The following is a 23,848-nucleotide window of genomic DNA, read 5'->3' on the forward strand; positions in this document are numbered from 1 at the left end:
GAGAGAGTAGGCGTGAAAACTAAAAACGTAAAGTATTAGAAATCATGATAAAGAAACGAGAAATTAAGACGAAACATTACTGAGAGTACATTATGCCACTGGAAAATATGACATTTAAAAAATATGACCTAGGTTAAATTTTTTAAAGTACACTTACGGTCTAGAATAGCACTGTCCAAAAAAAATACAATGTAAGCCACAAGCACAATTTCTTATTTTCTAATAACTATGTTAGCAAAGTAAAAAGAAACACATTAAATTAATTTTAATATATCTGAACTTAACACAGCATATCCAGATTATGACAATATGCAATCAGTATAAAAATTATGCAATACTTTATTCTTTTTTCATACTAAGTCTAAAAATGCCGTGTATATTTTATACTTGTAGCACATCTCAATTTGGACTAGGCACATTTCCAGTGCTCAATAGCCACGTGTGGCTACTGGCTACCACAACGACAGAAAAAGACTAGAAAAAGGGCAAAGAGTAAGAACACTTCATCTTTGCCATAGAATGTAGTGCTCCATGTAACTAACATGTTAGTTCCATGTCATTAAGAGCAACTAACACTTCTCTTTTCAAAGCTTCTCCTTTTATTCACTATTGATATCCTTCTAAAGCACGATACTAACCATAATTCTTTTTAAACAAAGGTTTATAAAAATCATACTGATTCTTTACTTGACAAAGATCCACTAGTATTGTTTTACATTCAGTACATTCAGTCAGCTTTGCTGATTTCTTCCTAGCTATACAGGCATTTCATACTGTTACATTAGAAACTACCAGATAAATTAAAAAATGTCCTCCCAAAACTGCTCAACTGTGGGATACCCACAAAATGCCAACTCTGGATCCCCATGCACTATTGCCAGGCAGGTCACCCCCACCTACAAGATGGTATCAGGGATCAGGTATTGAAAGAAGCCCATGTGTAAGATTCAGTATATCTGCTGCCCAGACGCTGCATATCTTCATGTCAGCAACAATCTCTACCTACTATTCCCACTTCATCTGTTTTCATCCTCTGGTCCCATTTCATATGGAAATTCTAATTGTAGAGTAAACACATGCCCAGGTTTGTCAGGATCACAGTTTACCCTCTATTAGCATAATTACTAATAGAACCCTCTTTCATTCTCAAAACTGCCCCAGTTTGGACAATTACACAGTTACCCCATCTACCGTGTTTCCCCAAAACTAAGACCTAATCCGACTATCAGCTCTAATGCGTCTTTCGGAGCAAAAATTAATTATTATTTTACTACAGTATAAGACCGGGTCTTTGATATGATATGATATGATATGATTTGATATGATATGATAATGTAATATAATATAACCGGGTCTTATATTAATCTTTGCTCCAAAAGATGCATTAGAACTGATTGTCCTGCAAGGTCTTATTTTCGGGGAAATACGGTAATAGTCTCTATCCATAAGTCTCAGGCCAGCAGAGTTCAATGATCAATCCCTGCTACAAGATCAAGGTATAGCCATACTGTTAAAACAACACTTCACCTTACTTATCAGGGGCATTCCTTATTTCTGACACGTTAAATCCTTTTTATTAGTTTCTTTGTCCCTTTTATATACTCTATTCATTCTGGTTAGCCTGGAGTTCAGAATGTATCCTGCTAGATTTTAAGTCTCTACACTTACAAAAACCTGATCCATTTCCTTGCAATCAAGGCTTTTCTAATTTGTAAAATTCTTGTCTTTGCTTCCTAATGCCTTACAAGTTACCGCGTATCACTACCTGCTACTGGCCTCATCCTAGCGGAACACTTTTAATCCAAAAAGGCTTTACAGTGGAATGCAGATTCACAACTCCACTGTCAGGTGTTCTGTCAAAAATAATACTTTATTTTTCACAGAAACCGAACCATCTGTTGTGGTAAAACAAATTATTACATGCTGGTTTATACCTGACAGTTGTGAGGATACAGAAAGGAATAGCAAATGCAAGGAGCCTCAGTACTGTAGGAGCGGAGGGGTAAAGGGAAGGACCACAGCAACAACCACTCTACCCGCCACCATCTGCTGCTTCTCATACAACAGGTGGTGAGCAAACATTATTTAATCCTCTCAATGACATCAGAATGTTTCATTCTTAAACCCCATTTTACTGCTAAGGTAAAAACACTCAGATCTGTTAACTGATGCAGAACATAACAGCTTTTGAGTGGCAGAAATAAGGTTTGAAGCCAAATCATCTCTATGAAACTGCTTTTTCTACAGATCATGCTGCCTCACTAATCAGTATCAGGGCTAGAGACAGTGTTCAAAAGGAAGCTTTTAATTTGTGAATGCATAGTATCTCAGAGTCCATATCTCACTCTGGATTAAAAATGTGCTTGCACTCCTCTGAACCAGATGAAGAGAAGCACTACTCATTACAGTTTAGTTCTTTACAATTAGGATTTAGTTAGAAATCCTCAGTTTCCTCAACCTTTCTGATTTTGGTTTCATGGGTGTGGTTTTTTTTTGGGGGGGGGGGGTGTTTTGTTTTTCCAGTCCTTGCTACCTTTATTTTATCCTTATTACTGAATGATTTTAGGTTGTCAGTCTTTTTCTCTCAGCATTTTCATGATACTGTTCTATTGTTTTCTGGGTTCTATTTTGTTCTGGCAAATTAACTGTAACAGCTAGTAAATTACACTAGCTGTCAATTTACTAATCACTGGTTTGTTAGTAAATCTGTCTCTTTCTCTGGCTGTTTTTCATATCTTCTCATTGTCTTTGGTGTTCTGCAATTTCATGACAGAGTCTGTGTGGAATTTTTCTTTATTTATCTTGCTTGGGATTTGCTGAACTTGCTGGGTTTGAGGATTTGTGACTTGTCAATTCTGGAAAATTCTCAGCCATTATCCCTTCAGATGTTACTTCTTCTTCATTCTCACTACTTCCTTCTAGAAATGATCACAAGTGTTAGATCTAATTACTCTGTCCTCCATGTCTATTGTGTATTTTCTTATCCTTTTGTTTCTTGTACCACATTCTGTGTAATTTCTGCTGCTCCATCTTGCAGGTCACTGAACTCTTCTACTATGTCTAAACTCTTTGACTATTCATGCTATGTACTTTTTAATTTCACCAGCTCTATTTTTCATTGCTAGAAGTTCTGGTTTTTTTCTTCCCAATTCCACATAATTATTTTTAGCAGTCTCATTTTTCACTCACGTTACAATTCATTCTTATCTTCCTAGACATTCAGACACAATTATTTTTATTCTGTATATGAATAATGAAGTCCCAGGGGTAAAATTCTGCTCGTTTCTGCTGACTTGTTTCCTCATGTGTTGTCTAATATTTTATTGTGCACAAATAATTGATGTGCACAGGTTGGAATTTTGAGGGTTTTAGGTTAAAACCATTAAAAATTTGTACATACATCTGCCAAGCAACCTGCGAAACCAGTAAGGAGAGATGATTTTATTTCTTGGTTTGAGGTTTCTGAGACCACATAGGTGGTAGATATTTAAATTCCCAACTCTTATGTAGGCAGGGTTATGGTTACAAAATCTCAAGAGGAAATTCACTTTCCTCTCCCCCATCACCTCATAAACAAGGTCAAGGCATACAAGATATCCTGACATTCCCTTTGCTGTTGGACAGATTGTTTTCAAGCCTTCCCATTTCACTGATCACAGAGACTGTCAAGAGGCCAAGCCATGGCACGGATCTCAGTTCCAACTCCCTGCCTTTATAGACCCAAGATCTTGTCTTCTATCCTCTGTGTGACTATTAAAATTCTCGTGTGGTTCTAAGACGTGTCTTGTGATTAAGTGCTAGAAACAGAGGCTTCAGAGCTAGCTTACCACTCTGGATTGCTGCTTCTAACTACCCTTCTTTTGGACATCAGGGAATTTCCTTGTGAACTAATCTGCTCATTTTAAATGGTGTTTTATTGTATTTGGTGAAGCATTCTGAGGATTATCTGTCTTTCATTTCTGAGGAGGAAGGAAAAGTCCTTTTTATTAATTTCATATTCCTATGGAACAGAAACCTAAGGAGCATAGTATATTTTCTGATTACCCTGAATATAATTCAGGGTAACATTCAGTAGAACACAAAACCTTCAGTAACAGACTGTATAAATAAGATATATTCAAAATGAGGTAAAATCAGTCATTTAAAATATTTTAGTTAAGATCATATCTCCTGCTGGCAGTGAATCAGTGAATTTAGGCCCCAATTAAGAGAAGAAAGGGATTGGTTTACAAAAGTAAACGGTATGAAAGAATTTCCAGACACTAAAGTTCAAACTAGTTTCCTTTTGGTATATACACATAATTCTTATTAGTTTTGTAGCAAAAGGAAGAAAAATAAATAATATTCTCACTGTGCAAGGATCTTTATACTCATGTCAATTAATTCTTAGCTCTGTGAATCACTGCATAGGTTTATAAAATGGAGGCTCAGAGTCAGAAACTGGCCCAAAAATCGCAGAGTAAGTAGGTCATGGAACTAAGGTTCAAATCTAGGTATGCCTGTCCTACTTCCATCCAGCTGATGGAGGCCTCTGGTAACAAGGCTTGGAGTTACCAAACTCTTTGCACTAAATAAACAGAAGACTCAGGTTATACAAGTCAATTTATTCCTAATTTGGGTATCAAAGTCAGGAGTTACTAAAAAAAATAATAATAAAATAAAAGACTACATTCCTTCCACAGTAAAGGATTAATAAGCAAAGTATTTCGGTTACTCTTACTGCATATCTGAAGTTTCCAAAGGGTTCTCTTCTGAATCTTCTGAAAGGAGCTTAGGAGGTAAAGAGATGATCTCCAACAGCATGCAGATTGTAGAGCCACAGGGTAGAAGGTTAAGGGGAAGTAATAGGTTGCATTTTATAAGTAGTTTAAAAATCAGAAAACGTGTTCTCCATGGTGATGAAGCAAGGAATGGAAAGATTAAAACAAATGGCAGCTATAGCTGGGAGAAAAATTCTCACTGTATGACTTTTTATATTTTCTCATTTTTGAGTCATGTGAATATATTACATATTCAAAAAATTAAATTCTAAAAAACGAGTCTACATTTCAATTCTAACCAAGTGCTCTAGCTAATCTAAACAGCAGAACAAAAGACTAATGAAAACTAAATAAAGTTCTTTCACTCCCATAATGCTTATTCCTCACAATATGAACTACCTCTCAAAACGTCAAAAATTTAAGGTAAAATCATTGTTTTATTCATTCAATAAAGTAAAGTCATTGTTTTATTCTAAAGAAGAACTAAAGTAAAACCTTTACAGTGGCTAGACTAGGAGGCCAGTGAAAATGAGAACAATATATTGATTTACTGAAATCTATGTATTGAAATCCAAGTTTAAAAAGAGTACTCGTGTGTCACACATCAATGTCAGTTTAGCTCTGGCACCACTTACCTTTAGGAATAGCAGGTTTAACGGCCATTTTGCCAACCAGGCATTCTTTCAGCATGGATTCATAATTGACCCAACGATGAACCTGGTATGGGATATAAATGACAGAAAATCAACATGACTAACTCCATGAGACTAACTCCATGAGAGGCTCTAATTTTACTCTGAGCAAAACTAAACATTTTTACACTGCTCTGAAAAACGAAGAAGCAGATTCAATTAGCCAACAAGAGAGCGACAAAAAGGAAGCTTATATAGGGATTGTTAAGAACAACATTCTCAAAGTGTTGTCTACAGACCTCTGGAGGTTCCTGACACCTTTTCAGATATCCACAATATCTCCATCAGCTTCATAATATACTAAAATTTATTTGCCTTTTTCACTGTGTTGATATTTGCACTGATGTCGAAAAAGCAATGGTGGGTAAAACTGCTTGCATGTTAGCACAAATTAAGGCAGTGGTTTCAATCATTATATTTTTCACCAGACCCATGAGGGAGTGGGAGTGGGGATTTGGTTTCATTTAAGAATATCCTTGTGAAGTAGAAAATATTAATTTTCTTCAATCTCAACCCTTGAGTACAGGTCTTTTTTATATTCCGTGTGACAAATTGGGAAGTTTTTGAAAACACTTCTGCAATTGTTTGATTTGCAAACTGAACTGAGTTTCTTTTTTTTTTCTTGAAAGGCTGGTTATGCTTAAAAGAAAAAAGAATGACCTATAAACAAGCTGGTCATTCAGATTTGAATACCTGATAGTTATTTTTTTGAAAAGAACAAAGTGAGATTGTCACTGCAAGAAAAACAACTGAGAGTTATTTGTTGCCAGAGTTGCTCGTGGGAATTAAATGTAAACAATCTTTCTGAAGGGCACTTTCTCAATATACATTAAAAGCCTTGAAATATACAGCTCTTGCCCTCAGTAATTCAGAAATTTACCTGAGAAAATATTTGCATACATGCAAATATACAGGTACCAGGATACTCATCATAGCACTACTTACATTAGCAAAATATTAGAAACAACCTAAATGTCTAATTGTAAATTGAATAATATATTATTTGATAAAATATTATATAATCACTAAAATAATCAGGTCAAATAATTCTGATATCAGAATTTAATGTGTGTTCTTAAGCAAATAACTACACATTAAAATAGAAAACATATTAAAAAGTGTATGTAATTATAGTAAATGGACACTGATTTATTAATACAAATTGAAATTTCATTTGCCAAATATTTACAGAGTATCCATTAATGTGCAAAGCATCTCTGTGGCTGTGGAGTTAGGTAGAATGTTAACAGATAGATGAAGAAGAAAAATATTCAAGGAGGAAAAAGTTTGTCAAACATGGAATTGGTGATTTGCTCAAAGCACTTCAGTTTGCTCAAAGCAACAGGCATGTTGAGAATATTTATCTTGATACAGTCTTTTTAGGGCCACAAATAATGACTTTCAATTGATCTTACTGTCAATGATGAGCCTGAGAGTTGTAGAGCAAGGTGCTAAGGTGACTGTCTTTAAGAATACAGTAGTCCCCACGGGATGTAAACTACAGCATAGGGAACACAGCCAATGGCACGATGACAGTTACGTGCAGTGTCAGAGGGGGAGTAGACACAAGGGGATTATCACTCTGTGAGGGGTGTAAATGCCCAATCACTATGTTGTTTTGTACACCTGAAATTAATAATAAAATTAAATTAAAAAAAAAGAATACCGTAGTCCCCACTTATCCGCAGGGGATAAGCACCAGGAACCCCAGTGGATGCCTGAAACCACAGAGACTACAGAACCCTATATAAACTATGTTTTTTCCATACATACATACATACTTCTGATAAAGTTTAATTTATACATTAGGCACAGTGAGAAATTAGCAACAATAGCTACACAAAATAGAACAATTATAACAATAGGCTATAATAAAACTTATGTGAATATGGTCTCTCTTTCTTTCAAAATAGCTTATTGTACTATACTCACCTTTCCATTTAATTGAAGCACTTCGTGGCTTTTTGGCATATTCAATGGCCAGCATCACTACTCTTGTGCTTTGGGGTCATTGTTGAGTAAATTAAGGGGGACTCTGACACGAGCTCTGTGATACCACAACAGTCAGTCTGATAATCCAGACCCCTACTAAGCGACAGGCAGGAAACATAAGTATGGTGACACGCCGGATGATTTCACATCCTGGGCTTGATGAAGTGGGACAGCGCAAGATTTCATCACGCTACCCAGAACAACACACAATTTAAGACATGCTTATTTCTGGAATTTTCCATTTAATAATTTTGGACCATAGTTGATCCTGGGAAACAAACCGTGGAAAGTGAAAGAACAAAAGAGGGACTATTGTATTAATCTAGCTGTCATGTTATCTTAAGTTGGTGCTGAAGGTAAAAACATCAGGACAGTATTCAAACAGAGCTAGGGAAGGTGGTGATGAATTGATCTAAGGCAGTGAGAAGAGAGAAAAAGGTGTAATGTTTAAAGACAGCATCATAGGATTTACCCAGTGCCTGGATATGCGGCAATGAGAGAAGCCAAAGGTTACTCAAGTGGCTTCTAGTGCCCATTACCAGAAACAGGAAACGGAGGGGAACAAAAAGGGAAGATGAGTTGATATTATTTGAGGGCACACTGAGTTGGAGTGCCATCAGGTTATCAAACTGTCCATCGGGCATTTGGAAATTAGAGGTCAGGAGTGGGATCAAAACTAGAGCTAGAAATTTGACAATAAAGAGATTACTTAATAGTCTTTGTACAACTCAAATACTAGGCATGAATAAATTCTTTAATATGTAAAGATACAAGAACCTTCACCACAGTTTCTAGGATATAAAGTTGTTTACTTCTATGGTAAGTAAGTCATAAATAAACATCATTGGTCTCACTAAAGCCAAGGGAAATGCAGCAATATGGTAACTAAAATATTGTTTAAACTTGTAAAAAACTTAACAATACAGCAGTTCTTGTGACTTCTCTTGTGACAACCTTTTTAAAATAAGGTCCATATAACCTCACAACACTGAAGAATATAAAATGAACTAGATTTTGTTGGAAATTCTTCTTGTGGAAGAGTATATATAGCACCAAGAGGTTATAAGGCAAATACAAAAGTGTGGCAGACCAGTTTTCAGACAAATATTCCCAAACTTTTCTATTTGGCTTGCTTTTCTAAATAATAACCAATACCAAATTGCAATGGGAATTTGCCCTAAATCAGCAATAAGAACCTTCCAAGGATAACGCTTTCATGACAAATGGGCAAACATGACTTTTCTCCAACCCAGGAAGACCAGTAATAGTAAATGGAATTCTGTTATTCAAGCAGATGCATCTAAGTACATTTAAGTATAAAACAAATTATATTTCTAGTAACCTAGTAAAAAATATAAATCCTAAAATACATGATAGACAAGGCAGGAGGAACAGAAATCAAAATTACATTTGTTAAGAAGACAACGCTAAAAATAACCCAATCTGATTCCGGTATCTCAACTGGTAAAAACCCAGTACATGTTTAGTTATCAAGTAAAATACAAAATAAAGCATATGTGAGACAAGGGAAAATTTCTATTCTCCTCGAGATTGTTGTTTCAAAATAACAACTCTGCCAATGGATAGTAATTAACATATTCTATGCAACTTTTAAATAGTATAAGAACTAATGTTTGTTTTTAGTGAGTATAAGGGGAAAAGTGACTTATTTAAATACGTCTTTTGACATATACTCATACATACTGAATCTCTGCCAGCACTCTAGGAAAAATAAGTCTTCTATTCATTACTCACCTAACTTTCTACATGACATGCAGATTTAATATAGCAAGACAGGCTGATTACAGAACAATCCCCAAACTGGGAAAGACCAAGAGCAAAGAAGCTTAATGACTTTCTTTCCTCTAAGCACCACTGCCTCCCATAAGTTAATCATCATCATTATCAAAATGGATCAAAACTGAGTCAGCAACTGCTGGCAGAGGAGGCAGCAGGCAATTAAGCGGAGACTGCTACACACAGATTTGAAACCATCTCTAAAATTTTAGTAAATTAACTCAAAGGCAAATTAAATGAACAGTTGTTACTTATGAGCATCTTCCCACACTTCAAAATTCAAGCCAACGCATCCGAAATGTACGCAACTATTTTCCTTTCTTCTACAACCGTCACACTGCTCCGTCTAACAGTATCTAACAGATGACTTTCGCATCTTACCTGATCAAAGAGGTCAGTACCATCGGATCCTGCTGCTCTCATTAGTTCGTCTTCTCCACCAGGATGATACTCCATATACGGGCTCACGTTGTAAACAAACCCTATAGCAAAGCAAGGAGATATAATTTCCTAAATGAACTTCTGAAAAAATGTACAAACTAGAAATATAAGTTCCAGTAAATTTTTCCAAATACATCCTATTTATGATGTTGAAGTATTACGAATATAAAGGGTCTGAGATTTCACCACACACGCACGCTAACCAGCTAGCCTGCCAGGATCAGGGGTCTTGGAAGAAAACATGCGACCCCCAGGTCAGAGACAAAGGACAGCTCAGTGCTCACAGCAGTAGCAGCAGCTGGAATATCAGCATGTGCATCAGTTCCCTGCAGCCCAATTCCCACAGAGCCTTTTGAAAAGGGCCAGATAACACCTGTACACTCAATGTGCTGCATGACAGGACAGAAACTCGGCATTTGGGAAACTCAAATCTTTTATAATGGGCAGTGAGGACGCCTGCGCTTTGTTCAAGGGAGACATTATCTTTATTATACTGACCAGTAAGCAAACCTGTCCTTTGCTCTAGAAGGAGACGTTAGTTCTATCATCCAAGGTTGTTCACTATACAAACATCCCTGAAAAAATTATCCAGAACAAAAACAGTGTGCAGGTAGACGGAAGACTGTAGAGAACTGCCTCCCAACACAAAAAAATATTAAGACACTGTATGTCATTTTTAAAAGTTCCCTCTTCTTCTCCCTCTCGTAGTATTTCTATTCCATCCTCGTCTACCACCCTGCTAGAAGAATCTGATGGAAAAGAACTGAGTTCTCATCCACACGTCTGATCATCTCAGCAAAAGCTGATCAATCGTACCTGGGCCACTCAGGTATACTCTGTGAAAGCAAGCGCACGTCTTTTAAGCTTGAAGGTGTCCAAGGAACAAAGATTACTGTTTAGATCTTAATAATTGTTTTATCTTCCCAAGAAACATATTCACATATTTAACTACACTTTTTTAAGAAAAAGGAATAGGGAACGGCAAAGAGAGCCTAGGTCAATGAAGAGCCTTCCCAAGGAAGTGAGTTGCCTTTTAATCCTTTACTTGAAAACTAGGTAAGAGGACAAATCCAGTCCTAAAGTCACCTTAAGAGTGCAATGGAAAGAACTGTTTTGCTTATACCCCGGACTATCTCTCTCTATGTGATGACTCCCATGAATTTATATAACCTCAGATAACTTAAAATGTTCATCCTACATAATAATCTTAGAAGGAAAGAAAAATTGGATTTCAGACCCAAGAAAGTACTGCATGCAGTTCTTCCACCAACTTAATTTTAGAAAATAACCAACCAGTCAGTATTTCTTTATAAAATTGCTCAAAGGCAATTTAGGCAACGAAAAGAATTCACAAAATCTTTCAGCAGTCCTCTAAGTCTGAAAAAAAAACACACCAAAAAAAAAACAAAAAAAAAAACTGGAGGAGTCTCTTTCTTTCTCCTTCCCATACACCTTCCCCACCAAATTTAGAAAGAATTTACCTATTGTTTAATGCTCTAAAATCCACAGACCACAAATGTCAGAGATAATGACTAGGGTCAAAATTATTCCCAATAGGCTTTTTAAAAGAAAACCCCCTTGCAAACAAAAGAATTCCAAACTGTCTCTGCAACCAAACCTCGACTAGAGCTCTAGTCTCTCAAGAACAAGAAATCTGTAACACATGCTCATCTAAACTTGTGATGGAAATTCATGCAGTTCAGCAACCAGCAGAAAGATCAACAGGCAGCTTTAACAGCTATCAATGATCATCATATAAAGCCTGAAATGTACCACATGTATTCTCTGCTTCCTCTCAACCCTTTAGATTAACTGGTATCCTTTCTTAATCTCCCTTTCCTTTCTGATAAGACTAGGATCACTCTGGACCTAAATAACTTCCATCCTTTTCAGATGGACAAAACAAGGAATACTTACAAAATGCCTTACTACGAGGAATTAGGACTGTTAGTGTCTCAGCCTAAGAAACGTTAGATCCACCCATCACACTTAGAAGTGTTAATGATTTGCTGATGAGACTTAAACCCAGCCCCCAAACACAATTTGTGCATTTCCTCCGGTCCAGTGGCTCTTTCTTCTCTTCTCTTCCTCCTGCTTATCTCCTCCCTTTTTTCCTTTTCAAAAACATTTCCTAACAACTAACACTTGAACTTCTGAATGTAGCAGAAGAAAATAAATGCACAGGACCTAACTTTATGCTTTTTCTTCATGCTTTATTGTATTCTATTTATACTACATCTGGCTTTTAGACAGCAATCTCTCATGTGCAACCTTTTCACTTCCTATGAGTTCTTACCACCTGGTTTTTAGAAACTAATTTTGCAACTCTCTAAATATTGCAATGACGTAATTAACTTTTTCCTATAGCTCAAATGGCTTAAGTGTGGTAGATCTGCACAACTGATTGTCCATTAAATATAAATAAATAGTACTTATGGATTCACAGATACAATCTCAATTTGATGCTAGGCTATTAAATTCTGCAAAACCTAAGTCCTAATAATGACATTAAGAACAAAAACAGGCAAGAATAAATTCATGAAACATCAATCATGAATGGTGCTTTTAGACCATTCATATGGGTGACCTTCAGGGGCTGAGGGGGATTCAGGGAGTCTGTCTGTCTGTATCTATCTACCTATGTATCTCCTCCTTTATGCTGATACTTTGTTTTGTTTTGTATTTTAAACTCTAACCAGGAGTAGATATAAGAAAAGGATTGACAGAGTGCAGTTAAGAAGAGCAACTTAATTTCAGTATTCACACACACACATACATAATGTTGTACACCTAAACTTATATAATGTTATTTGTCAATCATATATATCTCAAGTATATATTGTCAAGTATAGGGGAACAAATACTCTAATGTTTAAATACGTCATGTTTAAATGCCCTAGCAATATTCAGGGGTGCATTTTATAGCTGATTCATCCTGGCAGAGCTGCAGTGCAAATGAAAGCACACACTCAGAACAGCTACACTGATATGTCTTTAGGCAATGTACTGGGTCGTGGCTGTTCTAGTATTTTCCACTAAATTATCTCTTTTGTGTTGTATGTCTGGAACTCTGAGCTGTCAAATCTGTTCTCAGAATAAAAATTACCCACTTTAAAAATGACCACTTAATGCTTTGTATTGTCAGATACTAATACTGCCAATTCAATCACAGAATGAGAGTCCTAAGCCTGGGAGAACTGCAAAGGCAATTTCTAGTCTGGTCTCTCGTTCAGAACAGGATGTATCTCTCTCTACAGGATCTATGGACAGACCGTCATCCAGCATCGGCTTGAACAGTACCAGTGTCTAGGAGCTCACTGCTTGTTTAAAAGCTTGCTTCAAGGATCAACATACCTGAAAATTAATGTTGCTGTTTTACAAAGGAAAAACTCTTCTCCACCTTAGCAAATGCTAACTCTAGTTTTTCATGTGTACTTTTTATATTTGTTGTAATTTAAATCCCAACTGCTACTGATAAAAGAACACAGGCATCTTACAATAAAACATTTAAGTTTGTGTGTAAAAATTTTAAAAACCTACACGAAAACGTTTAAAAGAAAAGAAAAATACACCAATTGCCTAACCTAGCTAACAGTGTAGGATTAAATGTAGTCTGAACTTCCTAGAAGCCAAGGCCAAAAGAGACACTAGTAACAGTGGTCTCATTATCTGATCTTAAGAAGTATTAAAAAGGAAACAAACAACAGAAAAAGAGACTCATTAATTCTTTAAAAGGCAGAAACTCCCTTCAAAGAGAGTTTTTGTTACTGATAATGGGAAGAATCGTGGGTCCCTATATAGGGGCCACTGACCATAACAGATGTTACAATTTAACAATATGCAGAAACATTCTTTAGGTAGTATTTCTCCCATCCCCCAGCCTAGGGAACCACTAATGTACTTTCTGCTTCTTTAGACATGCATATTTGGGGTATTTCATATAAATGGATTATATAACACGTGGTCTTTTGAGTCTGCCTTCTTTCACTTAGTGTAATATTTTCAAGGTTCATCCACATTGGCGCAAGTGTCAGCACTTCACTTCTTTATGTGGCTGCATAATATTCCATGTACGGATATGCCCTATTTTGTTTTTTCACTTATCAGTTCATGGACATTTAGATTGTGTCCACCTTTTGGCTATTATAAATACTGCTGCTATGAACATTCATGTACATGATTTTGTGTGGACATACGTTTTTATTTCTTTTGAGTATATACCTAGGAGTGAATTTGTTGGGTCATATAGCAATTTATGTTTAACAGTACAATGTTTAACTTTTTGAGGTACTGCCAGACTGTTTTCCATTCTCAGCAGCAATGTGTGAAGGTTCCAGTTGCAGAGCTCTTTTTTAGTCCAACTCCCCCTTGAGAGGAAACATCTTTTTCCACCTACAGAACCTGAATCATACCACATATCTCAGATAACCGAACTCACAACTGGATTGCAGCATGCTCCAATTTATTCTCAACCCCAGCTCTACATGAGACAGTACAAGGTAAGACTTAAGTGACACTGTGTACCTATTAATCTATCTCCCACAATTGTGGAGAGGCTCCCACAATTTTTCAAGTCAGGTAACCATATATTGGAACCCAAAGAGCCCACCAATTAGGAGTGAACTGCACGTCCATGGTACAGACCACACACTCACTAATAATTTTTCATTTTTTCTTTGTCCTATTTTGTAAGTCAAAGTCTCACAGTATGATCCAGGCATTCTGGAGGGAGCTCAAGACTTTTTGGGTGGTCCAAGACCAAAACTTTTTCATAGTAATAGTAAGATGCTATCTGCTTTTTAAAAAATCTCATTCTTTCACGAGTGTATAAGATTAAATGAAGAAGGTAACATGAGAATACGGTTGTCATCTATTAAGCCTTACATTAAAAATATCTGCCAAAATGTAAAACAATGCCATTTTTCTCACTATTTTTTGTTTTGGAAAATGTAGCTATTTTTCATAAAAATATGTTTTAGGTATGAGAACGTACAGTAAATTTATGTTTTACTTTTAAATTAATTTAAAAATATTCTTTAAATTTCTTAATGCTAATTTTTGAAAGGTAAACATCAATAGACCCATCATAAACAAATGCTCTTTGGGGCCTTGAATAATTTTTAAAAGAGTAAAGAGATCTTAAAACCAAACTGTTTGATAATTCCTGCTATAAATAAAAGCAATACTTTTGTAAGTCGATTTAAAAATAATTTTTGTTTTAAGATTTAACTCCAAAGTCCCACATTATATTCATTCAACAAAGATTTATTGAATGCCTACCATGTATGTACCAAGCATTATGGCACTATACTGCAGTTTTCCTCTTTATTTCATTAATCACCACTGTTCATTTTGTTGGCTGAAAAATCAATGAAGGAAAAAGGTATGTTTACATAATAAAAGAATGGCATAGTTCATTGTATTCAAATGCACAGATCCATTTTTGCAAGTACTGTGACTACTTTGCCATCTTGTGTTCAGTGAAGAAATTGCACATTATTTTCATCATTTTATGTCTACTGACGTTTATCTAGTTCTAATAACTGCTGAGATAGGTTGTTAAAATATGCAACGATTGTACATTTTAATTCTTTCAATTCTATTAATGTTTGCTTCATATATTTTGAAACTTTATCAGGTATAAACAGTCTTCCTAATGAACTGAACCTTTTAACATGAAGTATCTCTTATTCTCTAGTAAGATTCTTTATCTGGTAACATTTTTTTTTTAATCTGACATTAATATAGTCCAACCTTTTTATACTTTATTTAGATAGTGAACTTTTTTCTACACATTTACTTTCAACTTATCTGTGCCGTTAAAGTGTATCTCTCATAGACATCATGATCGGTATTGACACACACACACACACACACACACACACACACACACACACACACAATCTCTTTCAGTTAGAATGACTGGTCCATTTACACTTAAATACAGATGTGGCTGAATTTAGAGCTACCATTTTAGTAGCCTCCCTCCCCAGCCCCAAGTTTTCATTCCCATCCCCCACCCCACAAATTCTCTATTTGTGTCTCTGTTCCTGTTTCCTTGACTTCTTTTGGATTAACCAACTATTTTTTTAGAATTTTATTTTATCGATTGGCTTTTTAGCTGGACTTGCAATACTTCCTAAGTGACTGTTCTAGGGATTACAATATATACCCTTAACTTTAACCAGTTTACTTGAGTTAATATTGTACCCTTTCACATGTAGTATAAGAACCATTTACTACTCTCCATTCCCTATACTTTATGTAACCCCACAGTACAATGTTATAATTTTTGCTTTAAACAGTCATTTAAAAAAAAAAAAACTTTTATTAAATGTATTGGGGTGACATTGGTTAATAAAATTATAGAGGTTTCAAGTGTACAATTCTACAATATATCATCCACGCATTAGAGCTGATGTCTGGCTAGGTCTTATATTAATCATTACCCTTCAATCTGATGAACTTCCTTTAGAATTTGTACAGTAGGTCGGCTGATACTGAATTCTTAGTTTTTGTTACATGAAAAAGTCTTTATTCATCTTCATCCTTAAAGAATTCTATATCATTAAGGACACAGAACTCTAGATTCTGTCTGCTTTTCATAGCTCACCAGTGTTCTTAGACAGTTTATTTAATAATATGTTATCCTGAGTTTATATAGTTGGCATTTGCTGGACTGTCAGTCCAATCAGCTATAACCAAAAGTAGAACCTGCATATTATTTTAGAAAACTAGGTAATAATACCTTCATAACTGCAATGGAAACAGATGGAAAAGAAATTAATAAAAGATAAATAGATTCTGCAATGATTTAAAGTAAATGTGGCCTTGGTATGTAAGAATAGTAACTAGAATGTAGGCTTGTGAGGTGTTGAATAGTAGAGTATTTTAGGACTTTGGAATTAAAAGCATTCATTTGTCTCTCACATTCCTGAAAAGTTTCTAAAATGACTGTAAAAAAATAAATAAGACAAAAAACCACAGAGACACAGAAATCGTAAGAGAAGATGGCAGCAATAAAGTTTTGGAAGACTGAAAGCCAACTAGATAAGCAATTAAATACTTAGCAGAATGAAGAAAGGTGAAATAAAGCCTATGTGTAAGTTGCAGGGTAACCTGTACAAAAGCCAATATGTATAACAGAACCCCCTCCTTCCAAATATATAGAAATCAGAGATTCCAGGTAGTTCTGAAAGTTAGGGTGCAGGAGGGTCTCAAACTCAATACAAGAAGAAGTATGACCCTTAAATCCCCTCCCTCATCCCACACAACCAAATAACAAACCCCTTCTCAACCCTGTAAGAAGTATAGATTTACCTTTAAAGGGTATAAACCAGAGAGATATTACTCTCAGGGACGCAGACACGCTTAGTGGGTAAGGGGTTTAAACTATAAATGAGAAGTAAAGTCTACATGTCAAAACATTAAAAATCCACCTCTGACCATTCATCTGATCAGCCTCCTTTCCGGAAATGGCCCCCAGAACATTTACTTGCAGATGACTAGAGATTCCAGCCCAAGAGAAAAGACTTACATATAGTAGGTTGAGGACCCCCTGCCAGGGCTATCAGTCAATTCATAAAAACAGTTTGCCCACAAACATGAAATTTACATTCAGCTTTCTGGTCCATCACTCTTACAACAAAAGAACAGACATTTGAGGAAAGCCTTTAAATGTAAAATTAGCATCTAAGTAACTCATTAAACTCGGGTGCACAGTTAAAAAAAAAGAAAAAGAAAATAAATGAGACCGGCACTACTTCACAGAAATTAGAAAGGAGCCAGGTAGCAACTGTCCTGAATACAACTGAGAGTTTCTAATGCACTGAACAACTTTGATAATGCCAGTTCAATTTACAAAAGAGCTAAAAGAATCTGGTCTGAATGTCTCAATTTGCACAGGAAAATTTAAATAGAATGTGATAAAGCACTTCAGAAGGTTAACTGGGCATAGATATCAAAGATCATCTTATGTGACATTATTAGTATTAGGAAAAACAGCCCTGACATTTAACTAAAAGGAAATTGACCAGTAAAAGCATTAAAACTTAACCAACATTCTGAGCAATCAGTTACTGCATGTTCCCCTCCCGATGGTAAATTACACAAGACCAGGGGCCATCTTTGCACTGTATTTCCAAGTTCCGCCCCAGAACCTGGTACAGTACATGTCACATAGTAGACCCTCAAGAAATACCGATTAAATAAATGAACGAAGATGGAGAAAAAGTTAAAATCTGTGTTTTCTATGAATGACAACTACAAAGTCACCAAAAAAGCAAAACCTGTATTTCATTCAATTACTAAAAATAAAAACTGTCTCAGAAGGATATCCTGTCTGATTGTTAATTAGCAATGTTAATTAGCACAAGAGAAGAGCTACAAGTTACAGGCACCCCATGATAATTTCTTAATGAATGAATTGTAAATGCATATGTAATCTGGCACTCAAAGTAGTAACACACAAAGGCTAGGCCAGGATTAAATCTAGAGTTGAATATAGAGTTGACAGAAGGTCGTATAGTTAGTTTAATAGTTGCAGCATAAAAGCTTAGAACCAGGCTGCGTCGGTGAAACAGCAGCTCCGTTCGCATTAGCTATGTGTTGGGTAAATCACTTGCCTCTCTGTGTAGGAACTGTTTTCCCTCCCAGCACCCACTCCCCTTCCAGCAACAGGGTCACCTTCTCTTCAGGGAGCCTTATCCTCCGCAGCTCTCAGACACGTGTGCTTCAGTTGGGCCCTAACTAGGCTACAGGAGGAAGCTTGCGACCTAGGTCTAAGTGATTCAATACACCATTTCCCCCTAAGTAGAATTACTGTTACAACAACGTGAACATGATCAAAACTGTGCCAATCAGAGCCAATTCCAAGACTTTTACGTTAGCTATTAGGTAACAAAATAGAAACTGAAAATAAGGAGGTGGAGAGTTACTGGGATCATCTTGTTGCTGTAAAGAGTCCTAAAATGGAGCAATCCCAGGAGGGAAACTAAAAGTGGGAAAGGGATCTGAACCCCTGCATCAGTCCTCCCCCCAAATCAGCTCTACCTGTAACTTTTTAGTCAACTTTTGTTTTCTACTTAAACTAGGTAAGACTAGAGTTTCTGCCAATTACATCCGTGAGTCCCCAGATAGACTTTCTTAATTTCAGTTTCCTCGTTTGGAAAATAAGGATTTTCTAAGCTTCAGTATCTTCGTCTGTGAAGTAGAATACCTACCTCATAGGTTTACTGTGAAAATTAAACACTTGGCCCACAGCACAGATCTGACACTTCATCAACCTGCTAAGATATTTAAAAACAGAAAACACTCCTTATAAAGAATATTGAGCCATACATGTGGTTTCAATTAAAAAAAACTGAAAATTGTATGACTGGGTACTAAATTCAAGTGAGCAAAATTCTCTGGTGAAAAGATAATGGCAACAGCTAAAACATAAATGAGGGTAAAAAATCACAACACTGAATTTGCCACTACCAAGTAATTCAGACATTCACCAGGAATATAATGAGAATTATTGCAAAATATCCCCATACATATATTGACGCCAGTGCTGGAGGAATAAAAGTTTTAAAATAGCCATCTCCCTAAAAACAGTAAGACTAGAAATCAGTGAAACATAAAATAGACAAGCAACAGAAAACATCAGAACCCAAAGTAAATTAAACTGGTAAACTTTTATAAAGACTGATTAATGAAAAAAAGAGGGAAACCAAAAATTAGCAGTATCCGGAATAAAAAGGGACATATCACTACAGAACCTACAGACATTAAAAAGGTAATAAGGGAATGCTGTAAACAACTTTATACCAATCTGGTCAATAACTGAGATGAAATTAACAAACTCACTAAAAAACAACTCAGAAAAACCAACACAAGAACAAATATGAATAACCCTGTATCCTTTTTAAAAACTGAATTCGTAATCCAAATCTTTCCTACAAAGAAAATTTCAAAATGTTGGCTGAACCAGAAAAAATACCTGAGAGTTAGATGAGGCCCTGAGACCACAGTTTTCTTCCTCTGTTGGATTTTTAGTGAATGGAGCAGAAAGAGGAAAGATTTAAAAAAATAAAAGAAGGAAGAGACTGAACGACAATTAATCAGATCAAGACAGTAAAAGGGAAAGAACGCAAAGTCTTGGATGTCAGTAGGACAGAACTAATAAAATCAGAGAATAGACCAGGGGTGTCCAAACTTTTTTCAACGTTTTTCACCAAGGGCCATATGCAGTAAAACACACAAACAGCCAGGCCACTCATTCAAGGTGAAGTACGGGCCAATAAAAAAATGGATCGCGGGCTGCAGTTGGCCCGCGGGCCATAGTTTGGACACCCCTGGAATAGACTATTTGTATCAATGGTGTAGACGGGACAACCTGAAAAATCTGCGGATTAGATTAGAAATGGATGAATAAAGGGAAATATACCCCTAAAAAGAGTTTGGTTTGTATACCTACACAAGCAAGTGATAGCAGAAGAGAGCTGTTCAAAAATCTTCTGTCAAGAAAAAAGTAATGAGGATAATACACAAAAAAGACGGTCTATAGAGTAGTTGAACTAACTGTAATAACAATAGACTATCATTTTGACACATTTTGTATTGCAGTGATAATACATTCTATTATAAATTAAAACAGTTCCAAATTTGACAACCTGTATTGAGAAGAAAATTTTCAGATACAAAAAGTGACTCTGCTGGAAACAATAATGCAGTTTTTCAAAACAGAATTGAAGCAGGGAGCTAAGAAAAACTAGAGAAAAGAACTTACTAGTGGAAAAATCAACTCTCTTCTTGGTGGGTTTGAAACTAACCAAAAAAGTATAAAACTTACTTTATTATTAGAGCAGTATAAATAAAAAAGCCTAAAGAAAAACAGTCAGTTCTTGTTCCTTGCAGCAGTTATGATCTATAAACTCACTGCAAATACCAATCAGTGAGTACTGACTGAATCTTTGCTCTTAGGAGAAAATGCAGTTAGGTTCCTGCAAGCCTCTGGTCATGACGTTTTGTGAACCAATCACTACAAAATCTTGTTTAATGTGTGTTTCTGTTTAAAGATACCTTATTCAATATGCATTGTTGATTCATGAACACTGAACTCACAGCCCTACAACTCATGCCAACAAAGCTCATCTAACATGGGGTTTTCTCCATACGCCTAGTACAGCCTTCTTAGGACAGCACTGCAGCACTACGCTTGGGCGCCATTTTAACCAGCAAAATCACCAACGGACAGTATAAAATGTGAAAAACATGGCACCAAATAGACTGCAAAAAAGACATTTCTTTACAGTATGAACGCTGAAACAAGAGCATCGCCTTGTTCCATCTCAGCTAGGAACAGGCAACACATTTTTTACTGCACTGTACATACCTGCGAATGACAGTGAAAGTGCTGTGAGTATGGCTTTGGGGGTTACGAATAAACTTTAGTGAGTAGACAAATTTGCAAATTAGGAATCCATGAATAATGACAATCAACTGTATTCGCAAAAGCTTAACACTACCGTCGAGTACATTTTTAAAAGGTTTACTGTAAATGAACGTAGAAATCTAGGAAGTTGTAATACAAATATAATAGGGCTACATGCTACATCTTAGAATCAATTTGCTGTATTTTTTAAAAAGTGTTATGAAACATGAAAGTCAGTTTTTTAGGAGTCACAGCAGACCTCTTTAATTTATTAGTATATGACAATCAGCATTAGGAAAAATCAAAGCTTGTTTATTTCTAAGTTATAAATGAAATCCATTAAATCCCATTTGGAGAACTCAATCCACTCAATTTTTAACAATAGGGCCACCAATCTATTGACTGTAATCAGCTACTCCTAAATGCCATTTATTAAAATGGCCTGTTGGTCAGACCCCACTTCTCTTCCCCTTCATTCAGATGAAAGACTGCACCATGCTGCCAAATAATGATTTCAGGACTTAACACATCCTCACCCACACTGACTACGTACTATATTAGAATATACGGCAGAAAAAAACCAAAGCCTGATCTAGGCTCTACAGAACTCTCACAGATGAGGGATTTAGATGTTTGCTCAAAGCTTCACATGTTTGTAAATCACCTTCAGTTTTTGAGAGAGGGAGAAACAGAAATAAGGGAGAAAACCACAAAACCATGAATTAATGGTAAAAATCAACCAAGTTTTTGAAAAAGAAATATCTCCCCACCCATTCCCTTAATGTTCCAATTAACTCCCATTGCATTAAAGGAATTACACATACATAGTTGACAGAAAATGGTGAAAATTAAGTGAACAAATTAGTAACTCCATGTCACCTGCCTTAGAGATTATACCAGGCTGGTGTCCACATTTTACAGTTTATACATTTTATAGTCAGCTGCCAGCCAACTGCTCTTTTAATATCATCATTTTTAGGAATATGATCCCACTCAACACACCTGAACATGAAGTAGAAATATTGCTATATACTTAAAAAAAGAAAACAGTCCCCAAAATATTAGCTGCAAGAACCCACACCAAAGTGTGTCTTTTCTAAGATTTCTTGAACAGAACTCTTGCATCTCCCTCAATCCAATCAGCTAAATTTTGACCTGATCTACACATGGGGCAATTGTTAGAAAATGAAGAAGTTAATACTTACTATACATATATGTGTGCACACACACGATACCATGATACCATGCTTCCCTGTCATATAGCTTTGATTAAAACTTGGGTCCAAACATTATCTGTCACCTTTCAAGCTAAATATGACATATAGTCCCTTTTTAAAAAGGTATCATTAATATTTTAAATTAGAACAGCTAAGAAGAAAAAGTCAATTACATTTAATCATATGGTTTCTTTTACTTTCACTTAGGATCATATTAGAAATTACCAGTAATTTGTTTGTCTCACATTCATCCTACTTTCCACTGCCTTTGTCAACATCCTGGTTCACCTATTGTCACCTGAACTGTAAGGAGCTAAATGCTTTCCTAGTCCCATTTCAATTCACTGTACCCACCACCAGACTGACTCTTCCATGGCACACTCTGATCACACTGTCCCCAATTCAAATATCTCTGACAGCTCACACTGCCGTCTAAATCAAGGATACATTTCTCAACCTGGCTTTCAAGGTCCTCCAGTCTGACCTGACATACCTGTCTAGTCCCCTTCTTTAAAATTCTCCAACAGTTAACCTCATTTCCAGAACATAACTCAAACTTTTCTGTGTCTGTAGCCTTGTTTAGGCCTTTGCCTCCATTTGGATGTACTTCCTCATTTCCTGTTGAAATCCTGTCCACCACTTCAAGGCATATCTCTACCCCAAAAGCATCTCTGATTTTCCTAAGCCACATGTCTCCCTCCCTTCAATCTCTCGCTTTCTTTTTTTTTTTTTTTTTTTTTTTTTTTTAATTCAAATTTTTATTTGTTTACATATAGGTACTGTTTTTTTGTATTACAAAGGACTTTTAGAATTTATTGTTTACCATATTAAGGTACAATAAGTTTTATGTAACAAATAATTATGGAATACAATAACAGATACAAGATACAAGAAATTTTATGTACCAATAACAAATTTACCATATTTATGCACCAGAAAAAAAAAAAAAAAAAAAAACTATGTTTTTTTTTTTTTTTTTTTTTTTTTAATTAATTTTATTGGGGTGACAATTGTTAGTAAATTTACATAGATTTCAGGCGTACAATTCTGTATTACATCGTCTATAAATCCCATTGTGTGTTCACCACCCAGAGTCAGTTCTCCTTCCATCACCATATATTTGATCCCCTTTACCCTCATCACCCACCCCCCACCCCCTTACCCTCTGGTAACCACTAAATTATTGTCTGTGTCTATGAGTTATTGTTTCTCATTTGTTTGTCCTGTTCTTTTTGGTTTATATACCACATATCAGTGAAATCATAGGGTTCTCTGCTTTTTCTGTCTGACTTGTTTCACTTAGCATTATTCTCTCGAGATCCATCCATGTTGTCACAAATGTTCCTACATCATCTTTCCTTAACGCCAAATAGTATTCCATTGTGTATATGTACCACAACTTCTTTATCCATTCATCTATCGAAGGACATTTTGGTTGTTTCCATGTCTTGGCCACCGTAAACAAAGCTGCAATGAACATTGGCGTACACGTGTCTCTATAGAGAGATGCTTTTATATTTTTGGGGTAGA

At 35.9% G+C, this 23,848-nt stretch overlaps 1 protein-coding gene across 11 annotated transcripts in view; it reads right to left on the bottom strand.

Moving 5' to 3' along the window:
- The window catches only part of LOC308493669 (cytochrome b5 reductase 4), a 78,008-nt gene that overhangs the window by 39,982 nt on the left and 14,178 nt on the right, over positions 1–23,848 (bottom strand). For all 11 annotated transcript variants that reach the window (XR_013992748.1, XR_013992749.1, XR_013992750.1 and 8 more), the window contains 2 exons: positions 9,623–9,723; positions 5,396–5,477 (listed from right to left, as the gene is read on the bottom strand). Coding sequence is in view for 6 of the 11 variants with exons in the window: in XM_081040164.1 (XP_080896290.1) it covers positions 5,396–5,477; positions 9,623–9,723 (183 nt within the window). In the remaining 5 variants the exon portion in view is untranslated. The remainder of the gene's footprint in view (positions 1–5,395; positions 5,478–9,622; positions 9,724–23,848) is intronic.

Source organism: Rhinolophus hipposideros, assembly GCF_964194185.1.
Source record: "Rhinolophus hipposideros genome assembly, chromosome: 3".
NCBI lineage: Eukaryota > Metazoa > Chordata > Mammalia > Chiroptera > Rhinolophidae > Rhinolophus > Rhinolophus hipposideros.